Genomic DNA, 15,545 nt, shown 5'->3' on the forward strand with positions numbered 1-15,545 from the left:
AGCCGCATCAGATCGCGGAACCATTCACTTTAATGGGTCTGCGATCCACCCGTTCCGCAAAAAGATAGGACATGTTCTATCTTTTTGCGGAACGGAAGTACGGGACACAACCCCACGAAAGCACTCAGTAGTGCTTCCGAGGGGTCCAGTTCCGTGTGGCCGTTCCGCAATTCCGGATTTGCAGACCCATTGAAGTAAATGGGTCCGCATCCGTGATGTGGAAAGCACACGGAACTGTGGCCGTGTATTGAGGCCCACAAAACGGCCACGGATCACACGCGTATGTGTGAACTAGGCCTAACCAGCACAAATCTAATTCCCAGTTTACTGCTTTAAATTAGACAGAATTAAGCTACTTTCACACTAGTGTTTTTACTAGATCCAGCAAGGTTCAGCAAAAACTCTTCCGTTACTGATAATACAACCATCTGCATCCGTTATGAATGGATCCGGTTGTATTATCTGTAACATAGCCAAGACGGATCAGTCATGAACTCCACTGAAAGTCAATGGGGGACGGATCTGTTTTCTATTGTGTCAGATTGTGTTCGCATCCCTGGACGGAAAGCAAACTATAACATGTTGCGGTCTGCTCTCCGGTATGGGAACGCAACCAAACGTAATGGAATGCATTTTGGAGCATTCTGTTCAGTTACGTTTTGTCCCTATGGACAATGAATGGGGATAAAACGGAAGCAATTTCTTTCCGGTATTGAGACCCTATGATGGATCTCAATACCGGAAAATATTAACGCTAGTGTGAAAGTAGCTTTACACCACAATGTATATTTCACACAATTCAGTACCTGGATGTCCCTGTATGACAAGAGCAAATTAATAATGATATCAGGCGACAAAACTTCAATGTTATCTACACGATTTCGTATCCTTGTCAGTTCAGCCGCTAGCTGCTTTCCAGTGTATTGGTCGCGCGCACGTCTAATATCACTGAGGATGGCTTCTCGGAAGTATTGGCTACATTAAACATAGGGGGGGGAAAAAAAATCATCAGAAAGATTTTTATTAACTCTCAAAACGATGTGTACTATATGGACCACTAAGGGTATGTTCACATGTAGTGGTTGAGATATGATTAAAACTGCAGTGAAAAAACTGCAATGCCAGTTTGATGCGGGTTTTAAATGCAGTGTTGATTTTACAGATGAAACGCGTTGAATAAATGTGTTCACTGGTACAAACTGCAATCACATCTTTTCCAATGCGGTTTTACCTGCATCTCAACTTCTACATGTGAAGATACCCTATCAACTCTCTTTATCTTCCACTCACAGTAGCCCAGTGCGACTATCTAAACTTAAGATAACCACTAAGATATGTAAAATCACATTCCCATGTTATAGGGAAAAACACCCTTAGGCTACATTCACACGTCAGTATTTTTCTATAATCCGAATTTCGGTCCGTTTTTTGCGGATCCGTTGTTCCTGAAAATGTTTCCGTATGTCATCCGTTTTTTGCGGATCCGCAAAAAACGGAAACATGTATACATTTCAATAATCAAATAAAGTTGTTTGGATTTCTTTGAAAAAAATAAATAAAAAATATTTGCTATGTGTTTCCAGGAACGGATTCCGCAAAAAACGGAAGACATCCGAATGTCTTCCGTTTTTTGCGGAACCATTGACTTTGCATTGTACCAGGATCCGATTTTTCAGGAACATAATAGGACATGTTTTATATTTAAACGGACATGCGGAACGGAACAACGGAAACGGACAGCACACATTGTGCTGTCCGATTTTTTTCCAGGACCCATTGAAAATGAATGGGTCCTGATCTGGTCCTGATCTGTTCCGCAAAAAAACGGAACAGATCAGGAAAGAAAAAACGGACGTGTGAATGGACCCTTAGGCTACTTTCACACCTGCGTCAGGATCCGTTCTGACTTACATTGAAAGTCAATGGGGGACGGATCCGTTTTCAATTGAGTCCATATTGTGTCAGTGAAAACGGATCCGCTCCCATTGACTTACATTGTAAGTCAGGACGGATCAGTTTGGCTCTGCAAGCAGCGTTTTGGTGTCCGCATCCAGAGCGGAATGGAGGCGGAATGGAGCCAAACTGATGCATTCTGAACGGATCCTTATCCATTCAGAATGCATTGGGGCTGAACTGATCCGTTTTGAACCGTTTGTGAGATCCCTGAAACGGATCTCACAAACGGAATTCAAAACGCCAGTGTGAAAGTAGCCTTAGTATCATTCACACATAACACATTGGGTTTTTAGGCGTACAATTAGACAAGCGCATTACTATTTATTAAAAGTCTCACAGCACTTCCTGAATTAGACTAGACCTGTGGTTATTACTCTGACCTCTGGTGGTGCGACACCTTCATATTCACTAGGACTGATCTAATTAGAATGCACATAAAAATATTGCGCTAGGCCGCTTTCAGACGAGCATATTGAGATCAGTAGAATTCTGGTTCAGGATATTCTCATGATATACCATCAGTATTGTCATCAGGATTTACATGCGTATTTCTTCCTTCCTTCACTATTTATGCACTGCTCAGTCTGCAAAACTCGGGCATGCTGCGGATTTTAAATACTGACGGAAATTATACTCCCATGTGATTAGCTCTATTCATTAACATTAGCGGGACATAAAATCCGGACTACATACACATTGAAAATACGCTCGTCTGAAAGGCGCCCAAGTGTGCTGGAAGTAGGTGCAGGAGTTGCCAATCAGTCAAAAAGTCAATCTTTTTGCTATGCGAGATCAAATCTGGTTGCAAGATTAAAATAGTAACAGTAATAGTAATAGCAGGCCGGGCAGGCACTCTAATTATGGGGTCATGAAGAAATCTTGTGTATAGGAAAATATTTATTTGTTCTAATTGATACAGCAGTAAAATATTTAGACAATAAAATGAAATGAAATAAAATATTCAAGCAATAAAATTTCTGTATATCGTTATTCTAACAGTGGATGATATCGATTATAGCAGCATTTGCATTAAATATAGCAGCATGAATAACCCATATAGGAAAAACGGCTAGAAGCGGCTATACTCTAGCCTGCTGGATATTCGGGCAGGTGCTGGAATCCTAGCAATATTCGTTAGGAATAGAGTTGACAGTAACAGTGTCTAGCTGGTTGAGTCAATGTTCAAAAAGACACCATTTCAATGTCAATGTTGTTAGTGTTGGAGCAGCAGAATTATTAAGGTGCACTGTGCTGATGACAATGTTGGTATCATTGGTAACAATAGTAGCACTGTTAGTAACAGTAACAACAATATTACTCTTTGTATTAGTACGCTTGTTCACCAGACATGTTTCGGAGCGCAACTTTGCTACTTCCTCAGTGGGACCACTGGGGAAGGAGCGAGGTTACTCTCCGAAACATGTCTGGTGAACAAGCGTACTAATACAAAGAGTAATATTGTTCGAGCGCTCTAAGTAGAAGGGGAAAATAGAATCACGGATATCTGACCCTATTCCCGTACATTACAAGTGGAACACCGGCAGCAGAAAAAAAGAGGCCAACCCACGATTGAGGAGGTGAATCCGAAACAACACGGAGACGCCACCATAACACGAGGGATGCAGAGTCTGGAGGACAGCTGCGAGCAGAGGTTCTAAAGACAACAGGACAAAGGTCAGTATGTTCTCTGAAACTGTGTGGGACGCCACACATAGAGAAAGAAACCGTGAGTAAACCATCCTGCATATCTACATCTCACTAACAATGGAGGAATTGGTACGATTGAGAAAATTTGTGACTATCTCCGTGTATACAGGATTAAGTCCAATTCATTTTGTGCCTTAATATCATCAGCTCATCGTCAGTATCGTTGTTAGGCTACTTTCACACTAGCGTTCAGAGCGGATCCGTTCTGAACGGATCCGCTCATATAATGCAGACGGTGGCTCCGTTCAGAACTGATCCGTCTGCATTATATTGTCAAAAAATGTCTAAGTGTGAAATTAGCCTGAACGGATCCGTCCAGACTTTTACATTGAAAGTCAATGGGGGACGGATCAGTTTGAAGATTGAGCCATATTGTGTCATCTTCAAACGGATCCGTACCCATTGACTTACATTGTAAGTCTGGACGGATCCGCTTGCCTCCGCACGGCCAGACGGACACCCGAATGCTGCAAGCAGCGTTCAGGTGTCCGCCTGCTGAGCGGAGCGGAGGCTGAACGCCGCCAGACTGATGCATTCTGAGCGGATCCGCGTCCACTCAGAATGCATTAGGGCTGGACAGAAGCGTTCGGGTCCGCTTGTGAGCCCCTTCAAACGGAACTCACAAGCGGACAGCCGAATGCTAGTGTGAAAGTAGCCTTACTGTTACCAACAGTGCTACTATTGTTACCAATGATACCGACGTTGTAGCAACATTGTCATCAGCACAGTGCACCTTAATAATTTTGCTGCTCCAACACTAACAACATTGACATTGAAATTGTGTCTTTTTGAACATTGACTCAACCAGCTAGACACTGTTACTGTCAACTCTATTCCTAACGAATATTGCTAGGATTCCAGCACCTGCCCGAATATCCAGCAGGCTAGACTATAGCTGCTTCTAGCCGTTTTTCCTATATGGGTTATTCATGCTGCTATATTTAATGCAAATGCTGCTATATTGCAAATGCTGCTATAATCTGATATCATCCACTGTTAGAATAACGATATACAGAAATTTTATTGCTTGAATATTTTATTTTATTCCATTTCATTTTATTGTCTAAATATTTTACTGCTGTATCAATTAGAACAAATAAATATTTTCCTATATACAAGATTTGTTCATGACCCCATAATTAGAGTGCCTGACCGCTATTACTATTATCATACATTTACTTGACAAGGGTGAGTCAAACTGGGCAAGAGCACCTATTTCCCAAAAACAGTGGAGACCCGCCTTTTTTGTTTGCAATATCTAAGATTAAAATGATACAACCAGTTTTCTCAAAACCAGTGTCATTACTAAGAAGACTTATTTTGTATGCAAATGAGGGTTTCAGAGCACCGAGGGGCAAGCCCAGCACCAAGTGGCTGGGCCCTACCCCATGTGCACTAAAGCCCTAATTTGCATTAAGAATACATGTATTTGTTTCTTGGGAATGCCGCAACTGATTTTCACATGACAGGTATCAGCTGGTTCAACCCTACAAGATAGTATGTCTGGTTTGATAGGGTTGATCCTACTGACAGATGCTCTTTACGTTTATTTGTTAGAAATGGCTGCAATAAAAAATATTTGGTATAAAATTTGTGCCACACTGCGGTACAAAGTAGAGGGAAATTGAGGGTAGAATCAAATAAGGCAGTGGAGTGATATGATTAGATGTAGGTGGTACTGGGACAGTGAGATTATGACTCATCCTTAGACACATGCTGCTGATTGTAGTGCTCCAATGAAAGTCAGGACAAATATATTATCTTTATTGACCTTGTAACCAGCTGACAAAGCTCAGGCACCAAGATGATACCAATATCTACATTAGTATGTCCAAGGAAACCTCTCCAAAAGACTACTCCCTCGGGTAGAGAAGGTTTATTGTCACATTTAGCCCTTATTCATATACTGTACTTTTTGTATATTGGCCTCTTCTTTGGATTGCCCCCTCTGAAATACAATTTTTAATGCAATTTTTGGAGATTTCACTGTAATACAATAGTGCACTTAAAGAGAACCTGCCACCACAAAATGCAATGCAATCTGCAGTTGGCATGTTATAGAGCAGGAGGAGATGAGCAGATTGATAGATGAATAGATACAGATATTGTGGGAAAAGATTCAGTAAAACTTGTACTTTATACATTTAAATCTCTGCTATTTCTGAGTTCAGTTGTACACGGCGGCCATGTTATCAGTGACTTACAGCCATCTCTGTTTCACACACGCATTTTGTTAGTTATTTCCATCAGTAACTGTGAGCCCAAACCAGGAGTGGATGCTACACAGAGATGACAGATCTGCTGTTTTGAGTTTTTGACTCGCACCTGGCTGGTTCTGGCTCATAATCACTGATAGAAATATATAAAACAAGACCAAGATTGAGGCTCTAGCTGCAATAAATCAAGAGTTAGAGCACTTAAAAGTTGAATGAAACCTGCAGATATATGAGCTTTCACTGAGACCCATGTCTAAGGGTCTTGCTTTAAAGCTGAGATTCTCAGCTTTATAACAAGACCTGGCTTGAATCTGTATCTATTACGTAGCCCAAGGTCCAACCATCAGTAGCAAGGACGTACAAGGTGCGTTCTTGGTTACTGATCTGCCACCCTACCAGTACGTATTACGAGTTTTATTGAATCTTTTCACACAAATCTATATATTTATCAATCAGCTCTGCATCTCTTGCTGGTTGTAGATTGCATAGCATTTCGTGGTGAAAGATTCTCCACAATGCTCTCTCATTGTAAAAATGTGTCACCACGGGTTTGAAATACTTCACATTATCTGTATTAAAAATGCCCAGATTGAAGACCAAATTCAGTCCTGTTTATATTAGTAGTGATCCATAAACATAACATGGAAAGAAAGAAGGAAATGTACACATGGACATAAAGAAAACCAACTAAATGTTTTCTAAAAATATGTTGCACCTTCTAAAGTCCTAAATCTTATATTGTTTTACATTATACTGCCATCCGGTTGTAAAGACATTACCATGAGCTGGCCTGTGCCATCTTCAAGACCTGAATAAAGCGATCCACCAACGGCAAACAAATAGGTCCAAGGAGCAATTCAAAGTTAGGCTGCATCAATTCCGTCAGTCCTTTCATGAAGCTATTTTCACAGCAGAACACTTTATTATGGGGTGTGATCATATAGGGAATAAATGTGTAGTTAGCAGTGCACATCTGTAAGAAAACACATTGAAGAAAAGTAGCAGGGTGTTAAAATATAGTTTTCCATTTTCAAATCAAAAAGCTGTAGACAAAAAGATATAAAGTAAAGGAGTAGAGAGAGCAGTAGCCCCAGAACAGGCATTGAGTTACCAGAAAGAAAGATGAAATATTCCAAGATCCTAAATAAGACCTCATCAAATGAGTTATATAGACCATTAATATTTAATGTATTAGTAGAACAAATCATACAACAAACAACATATCACAAAATAAAATAAATAGCAGCAATACATGAAGGTACTATGACAGTATTAGGTCACCCTGGTCATTTAAGGCCACATTGTCACATCTACATAGGGTATGTTGTGCCAATAATTATTATACACATATCACTTAAAACCCCTTAGGGTCCATTCACACGTCCGTTGTTTCTTTCCTGATCTGTTCCGTTTTTTGCGGAACAGTTCTGGACCAGATTTGGACCCATTAATTTTCAATGGGTCCTGGAAAAAAAAATCGGACAGCACAATGTCAGATTTTTTTTCAGGACCCATTGAAAATGAATAGGTCCAGATCTGTTCCGCAAAAAACGGAACAGATCAGGAAAGAAACAACGGACGTGTGAATGGACCCTTAAGGGTCCATTCACACGTCTGCAAAATGGATCCGTTCCGCAATTTTGCGGAACGGGTGCAGACCCATTCATTTTCAATAGGCCCGGAATGTGCTGTCCGCATCCGTGCTTCCGTTTCCGCAAAAAAATAGAACATGTCCTATTCTTGTCCACAATTGCGGACAAGAACAGGCATTTTCTATGAATTGCCGCTTTCCGTGTTTTGCGGATCCGTGGCTCCATGTAGCCGCAAAACACATTGCGGACGTGTGAATGGACCCTTAAGGACATTTTTTGCAAATCTGACCAGTGTCACTTTAAGTGTTGATAACTTTAAAACGCTTTGACTTATCCAGGCCATTCTGAGACTGTTTTTTCATCACATATTGTACTTCATGACACAGGTAAAATGAAGCAAAAAAAATCATTTTTATTTATAAAAAAAATTGCAAATTTACCAAAAATTTGTAAAAAAAAAAAATTGCAAATTTCCAAGTTTCAATTTCTCTACTTCTACAATTCTCTTATGCTACGTTTTGCACTTATTATTCATTGAGGTTTGTTTTGTCCTTACCAAGGTATACGGGATAGTATTCCAACTTATCAGGTTAATTCCTGTTGGGATTTTTCTCTGTAAGGTTACAGTAGCTACTAGTATGGCTACTTATGGGACTTGTGCAATATTATTTGTTGCTAGATGGGTACATAGGTGCACTTTAAAAGATTTTAAGTGATATGTGTATAATAATTATTGGCACAGCATACCCTATGTAGATGTGACAATGCGGCCTTGAATGACCAGGGTCAACTAATACTGTCATAGTACCTTCATGTATTGCTGCTATTTATTTTATTTTGTGATGTTTTTTGTTGTATGATTTGTTCTACTAATAAATTTTTGTCTAATATCATATGTGCGCTTTTGAATTGGTGTTTTGTATATTTTGACAACCCCTCCCTCAACTCCATTCCCTGCTACACAGTTAGTGCACAGGAAAACAAACTTGAAGCATATGCAATGTTTCAATAAACTTTGCATTATTCAACAGTATAGAGTGTGTACATGAAATATAACACCATTTCGGGGTATTAAATGACCTGTATCTTTTATTTTAGCAGGTTTCTTATCTGCATGCTATATTATCAGAGATGGTGGCTGGAAACTAGCTGCCATACACTGCACACAGAAATTAGAGGATAATCTACTTCCTAACTGTATCTCACTCAGAAGCAGCCCAAGGATTGTGGAGGACATTATGCATAGTATATTATACCAGTACTGACGTGACTAAATACATTGGCTGAGATAAAAACTGACTATTTAGCTGGCCCAATCTTTATAGGTATATTTCTCTCTCACTCCGCTTATACTCAGTTTTCCCCTTCACTCTCCATAGAAATCTACTGATGTGTAATCTAAAACAGGGCTGTGGAGTCTGAGTCGATGGCAATTTTGGGTACCTGAAGTCGGAGTCGGCAAAAAATGAACCGACTCCTACTAGATTAAAATTGGAATAAATAAATAAAAAAGCAAGTTTAAATGTCCCAATTCACAAAAAAGTTACAATTACTTACCGTATTTTTTGAGGAGGAAAAAAAGAAAAGAAACATTTTTGAACCAAAAGGTGTACTTTTGGTGGGTTTTGAACTAATGGTGGTCTGTGGATGACACTATTATGGGGGCATCTGTGGGTGGCACTGTTATGGGGGCATATGTGGATGGCACTATTATGGAGGATCATTGTGAGGGCATCTGTGGATTGCACTGTTATGGGGGCATCTGTGGATGACACATATATAGCATCTTATCTTATGTGTCATCCACAGATCACCCCCATAACAGTGTCCCTGTGTAGTGAATGGGGGCCGGTATCTGTTTCTTCATTCATAAAGTGGGCGGAGCAGGCGCGTGACGTAGTGAGCTACGCTACGAGCGCCCACCCAGCCTCCTGACTGCAAAGAAGTTAGTAGTAAGTAGTACAGCGCTAGATTTAAGATGATTGGAATACTTTAACCACTTCAACCCCGCTAGCTGAAACCCCCTTCATGACCAGGCCACTTTTTACACTTCTGCACTACACTACTTTCACCGTTTATCGCTCGGTCATGCAACTTACCACCCAAATTAATTTTACCTCCTTTTCTTCTCACTAATAGAGCTTTCATTTGGTGGTATTTTATTGCTGCTGACATTTTAACTTTTTTTGTTATTAATCAAAATGTAACGTTTTTTTTGCAAATAAATGACATTTTTCACTTTCAGCTGTAAAATTTTGCAAAAAAAACGACATCCATATATAAATTTTTCGCCAAATTTATTGTTCTACATGTCTTTGATTAAAAAAAAAAATGTTTGGGCAAAAAAAAAAATGGTTTGGGTAAAAGTTATAGCGTTTAGTGTGTAAACGCTATAACTTTTACCCAAACCATTTTTTTTTTTGCCCAAACATTTTTTTTTTTAATCAAAGACATGTAGAACAATAAAAAATTTTGGTACAAAAATGTGAATTTCCGCTTTTTGAAACAGCTCTGACTTTCTGAGCACCTATCATGATTCCTGAGGTTCTACAATGCCCAAACAGTAGAAAAACCCCACAAATGACCCCATTTCGGAAAGTAGACACCCTAAGGTATACGCTGATGGGCATAGTGAGTTCATAGAACTTTTTATTTTTGTCACAAGTTAGTGGAAAATGATGATTTTTTTATTTTTCTTACAAAGTCTCATATTCCACTAACTTGCGACAAAAAATAAAAAATTCTAGGAACTCGCCATGCCCCTCACGGAATACCTTGGGGTGTCTTCTTTCCAAAATGGGGTCACTTGTGGCGTAGTTATACTGCCCTGGCAATTTAGGGGCCCAAATGTGTGAGAAGTATTTTGCAATCAAAATGTGTAAAAAATGGCCTGCGAAATCCGAAAGGTGCACTTTGGAATATGTGCCCCTTTGCCCACCTTGGCTGCAAAAAAGTGTCACACATCTGGTATCGCCGTACTCAGGAGAAGTTGGGGAATGTGTTTTGGGGTGTCATTTTACATATACCCATGCTGGGTGAGAGAAATATCTTGGCAAAAGACAACTTTTCCCATTTTTTTATACAAAGTTGGCATTTGACCAAGATATTTTTCTCACCCAGCATGGGTATATGTAAAATGACACCCCAAAACACATTCCCCAGCTTCTCCTGAGTACGGCGATACCAGATGTGTGACACTTTTGCGCATCTAGGCTGCAAAAGTGCCCAAATTCCTTTTAGGAGGGCATTTTTAGACATTTGGATCCCAGACATCTTCTCATGCTTTAGGGCCCCTAAAAAGCCAGGGCAGTATAAATACCCCACATGTGACCCCACTTTGGAAAGAAGACACCCCAAGGTATTCAATGAGGGGCATGGCGAGTTCATAGAAATTTATTTTTTTGGCATAAGTTAGTGGAAATTGATTTTTATTTTTGTTTTTTCTCACAAAGTCTCACTTTCTGCTAATTTAGGACATAAATTTAAATCTTTCATGGACTCAATATGCCCCTCAGAGAATACCTTTGGGTGTCTTCTTTCCAAAATGGGGTCAGTTGTGGGGTGTTTGTACTGCCCTGGCATTTGAGGGTCTCCGCAATCATTACATGTATGGCAAGCATTAGGAGTTTCTGCTATTCTCCTTATATTGAGCATACAGGTAATGAGATTTTTTTTTCCGTTCAGCCTCTGGGCTGAAAGAAAAAAAATGAACGGCACAGATTTCTTCATTCGCATCGATCAATGTGGATGAAAAAATCTCTGCCCATCTGCCCCAAAAAAAAAAAAAAAAAAAGGAGGGGAAAGGCGTCTGCCAGGACATAGGAGCTCCGCCCAACATCCATACCCACTTAGCTCGTATGCCCTGGCAAACCAGATTTCTCCATTCACATCAATCGATGTGGATGAATAAATCATTGCCGGGATTTTTTTATTTATTTTTTTACATACAAAGTGTTTGCCAAAGCATAGGAACGCCGCCTCCTCCTCAGCTCGTATGCCTCGGCAAACGTATCTGTTGCTGCAGAGTAGAAATCTCGTCTTGCAGCGCCGCATACACCGACTTGCGTGTAATCTGACAGCAGCGCAATGCTTCTGTCAGAATGCACATCAGTGCTGCAGCTAGTCAATCGGTTGGTCCACCTGGAAGGTAAAAAAAAGAAAAGAAAAAAAAGAAGAAAAAAAACAGGCCGCAACGCAATAATTTTATTAACTTTGGAACAGAACATATAAACTTTAACTTTTTGAACTAAACATTAACCTTTTTGCTTACTGGTGTTTTTTTTTTTTTTTTTTTTACCTTTATAGAACAAACCTCCCCTTCCCCATGGGTCAATGTGCAAAGCGCAAATCGCCCAAAGATGTGGCGAAGTGCGTTATGCACTTTGTCCCAGGTGAAAGGAGACGTTTGCAGCAGCTGTGTGAGTGAATGGGCCCTAATAGCCCTGTGTGCCTGTCCTGGTGAGATGATCCCTATGCTAGGTGTACCTGTGTGTGGTACTTCCGGAAACACTCCCCTAAGCATAGGGCAGGGTGGTCAGGACAGTCAGGACAGAAATAGCGGGTGTCACGCCTTATTCCACTCCTGCTACAGACACGACATCTTTTTTGGGGTGACGGTTGGGTTGAGGTACCAGCAACGACATTGGGGAAATGTCGCTCGTGTAGACTGCTAACTACACTGGTGGATGGGGCCACGGAACCTCCTGGGTACCTCCTGAAATTTGAGGAAGGATCCAGTTCTCCCAGCCTTACTGTAGAGAACAAAACTATTATACAGAGCCAATTGAATTAAATATACAGACACCTTCTTATACCAGCGTCTGGTTCTGCAGGAAACTAAATACGGAGACAACATCTGGTCATTGAAGTCCACCCCTCCCATGTGAAGGTTATAGTCGTGGACTGAGAGGGGCTTTTCAATGACACGGGTTGCTCGCTCAATTTGTATTGTGGTGTCTGCGTGAATGGAGGAGAGCATGTAAACGTCACGCTTGTCTCTCCATTTCACCGCGAGCAGTTCTTCGTTACACAGTGCGGCCCTCTGTCCCCTTGCAAGACGGGTGCTAACGAGCCGTTGGGGGAAGCCCGCGCGACTAGTTCGCGCGGTACCACAGGCGCCAATCCGTTCTAGAAACAAATGCCTAAAGAGGGCCACACTTGTGTAGAAATTGTCCACATAAAGATGGTACCCCTTGCCGAATAAGGGTGACACCAAGTCCCAGACTATCTTCCCACTGCTCCCCAGGTAGTCAGGGCAACCGACCGGCTCCAGGGTCTGATCTTTTCCCTCATAGACACGAAATTTGTGGGTATAGCCTGTGGCCCTTTCACAGAGCTTATACAATTTGACCCCATACCGGGCGCGCTTGCTTGGGATGTATTGTTTGAAGCCAAGGCGCCCGGTAAAATGGATCAGGGACTCGTCTACGCAGATGTTTTGCTCTGGGGTATACAAATCTGCAAATTTCAGGTTGAAATGGTCTATGAGGGGCCGAATTTTGTGGAGCCGGTCAAAAGCAGGGTGGCCTCTGGGACGGGAGGTGCTGTTATCACTAAAGTGCAGGAAACGCAGGATAGTCTCAAATCGTGTCCTGGACATAGCAGCAGAGAACATGGGCATGTGATGAATTGGGTTCGTGGACCAATATGACCGCAATTCATGCTTTTTAGTTAGACCCATGTTGAGGAGAAGGCCCCAAAAAGTTTTAATTTCGGAAACTTGGACTGGTTTCCACCGGAAAGGCTGGGCATAAAAGCTTCCCGGGTTAGCAGTTATAAATTGTGTGGCATACCGGTTTGTCTCTGCCACAACTAAGTCTAAGAGCTCCGCAGTCAAGAACAGCTCAAAAAATCCCAGGGCCGAACCGATCTGAGCTGTCTCAACCCGAACTCCAGACTGGGCGGTGAAAGGGGGAACTACAGGTGCGGCTGAAGTTGGGGACTGCCAATCAGGGTTTGCCAGCACCTCTGGGATTCTAGGGGCTCTACGGGCACGTCTTTGCGGTGGCTGCGATGGGGTCACTACTGCACGTGCCACCGTACCAGCTTCAACTGCCCTTCTGGTGCTCGCCACTTCACCATGTTGTACGGCAGTGCTGGTACTAGGTCCAGGAAGGGCTGCGCTGCTGGTGTATGCCTCACCACGTAATCCGACAGCAGCAGCCCCACTCTGCTGCTCTTGAAGCGGATCCTGCGCAACCTGTGGTCTAGCGACACGGGGCCGGGTACGCCTGGTGCTATCAGGGACCTCAGCCTCCTCGTCCGAACTTTGGGTCAGAGAGCCACTGCTTTCTACAGGTTCGTATTCTGACCCGCTAGATTCATCAGATGAGGGTTCCCATTCCTCATCCGACTGGGTCAGAAGCCTGTAGGCCTCTTCAGAAGAATACCCCCTGTTTGACATGTGGGCAACTAAATTTAGGGGTATTCCCTGAGACTACCCAAGAAAAAAAAAGCAAGCCTGTCTTACAAATGGGAGGCTAGCAAAGTACCGGAGGCCGCTGCGATTGATAAAAAATATCAAAACTGATTTTTTTTTATCGCCGCAGTGCGTGTAAAGTGAATGTGCAGTGATCAAAAAAAAAATAATTTTTTGTCACTGCGGTGGGGCGGGCGTGGGTGAACGCACATGTGGGCGACCGATCAGGCCTGATCGGGCAAACACTGCGTTTTGGGTGGAGGGCGAACCTAAAGTGACACTATCTGACCGTGATCAGTTTTGATCACTTCCAGATACTATAAAAGTACAAATGCTGATTAGCGATACGCTAATCAGCGAATCAGTGACTGCGGTGCGGTGGGCTGGGCGCTAACTGATCCCTAAACTACCTAACCAAGGGGCCTAAACTATACCTAAAACCTAACGGTCAATACCAGTGAAAAAAAAAAAAGTGACAGTTTGCACTGATCACTTTTTTCCTTTCACTAGTGATTGACAGGGGCGATCAAAGGGGTGATCAAAGGGTTAATAGGGGTTCAGGGGGGTGATCTGGGGCTAGTATGAGGTGTTTGGTGTACTCACTGTGTAGCCTGCTCCTCTGCTGGATCCAACCGACGAAAAGAACCAGCAGAGGAGTAGGCCAGCCATATAACAGATCATATTTACTAATATGATCTGATATATGGCCTCCGATTGTTTTTTTTTTAAATCAGCAACCTGCCAGCCGCGATCATTGGCTGGCAGGTTGCTGACGAAATGCCGGCCCGCGATGCGCATGCGCGAGCCGGCTGTGACGAAATCTCGCGTCTCGCGAGATGACGCGCCGATGCGTCCAGGAGGAGTAAATCAACCACCTCCCGGACGCATCGGTGCGTTAGGCGGTCGGGAGGTGGTTAACAATACCCACAAGTTAGATATGATTACCGTATACTACAGTGAGCGGGGCCCGTTGCAGTAGAATACAGTGACTGCACCGGGCCCCGCTGCCGTTACAGAAACAGATGCCGGCCCCAGCCCCTCCTCCCTCTCAGCCTATTCACTGGACAGTCGCAGCATTCGCCCCATAAGACGCACTGCTATTTTTACCCCACTTTTGCGAAAATACGGTACTTCTCTACTGTAAGAATAAAGGCCAATGCATGCAGTGCGTCACGTTACCACAAAACGAACAAGTTAAGTGACCATGAAGAAGCATGCTTTTCATATGCTTCACTATTTGGCACGCAATGCACAGTGAAGGAGCGGCAATACTTATACTTTCCATTGTGTTGTGTTCCGCTGTTACAGGGAACGCAACGCCCATGGTTAACCTAGCCTCTCACTGATAACTGATTAAGTAAATATGTTTTTTGCAGGACTAGAGACACTTGTATAAGTGAAGGGAATGGATAGTCAATAGTTCAAGACTGAAGCTGTAAACCATTTGAAAAACTGCTGTCATTCAGCTAAGGCTATAAAAACGTATAAACTCAGATGGTTAGCTTAAACTTTAAACATGACTATGGGATTCTTGTCATGGCTGTAAGTGAGCAACACACAGTGAATAGCAACTGACCGGACCCAAACTAGGGAGGATAAAGAGTGACCCCTGTCAGACCCTAAAAGCTCTCCCTAAGCTGCTATGCACATGTCCGG

At 42.4% G+C, this 15,545-nt stretch overlaps 1 protein-coding gene across 1 annotated transcript in view; it reads right to left on the minus strand.

Moving 5' to 3' along the window:
• Positions 1–15,545, minus strand: part of MAP3K5 (mitogen-activated protein kinase kinase kinase 5) — a 185,903-nt gene that overhangs the window by 102,690 nt on the left and 67,668 nt on the right. The window contains exons 4-5 of the mRNA XM_044289658.1: positions 6,659–6,852; positions 807–975 (exon numbers count right to left, since the gene is read on the minus strand). Coding sequence (XP_044145593.1) covers positions 807–975; positions 6,659–6,852 — 363 coding nt within the window. The remainder of the gene's footprint in view (positions 1–806; positions 976–6,658; positions 6,853–15,545) is intronic.

The sequence above is a fragment of the Bufo gargarizans genome, chromosome 4, assembly GCF_014858855.1.
Source record: "Bufo gargarizans isolate SCDJY-AF-19 chromosome 4, ASM1485885v1, whole genome shotgun sequence".
Lineage (NCBI taxonomy): Eukaryota > Metazoa > Chordata > Amphibia > Anura > Bufonidae > Bufo > Bufo gargarizans.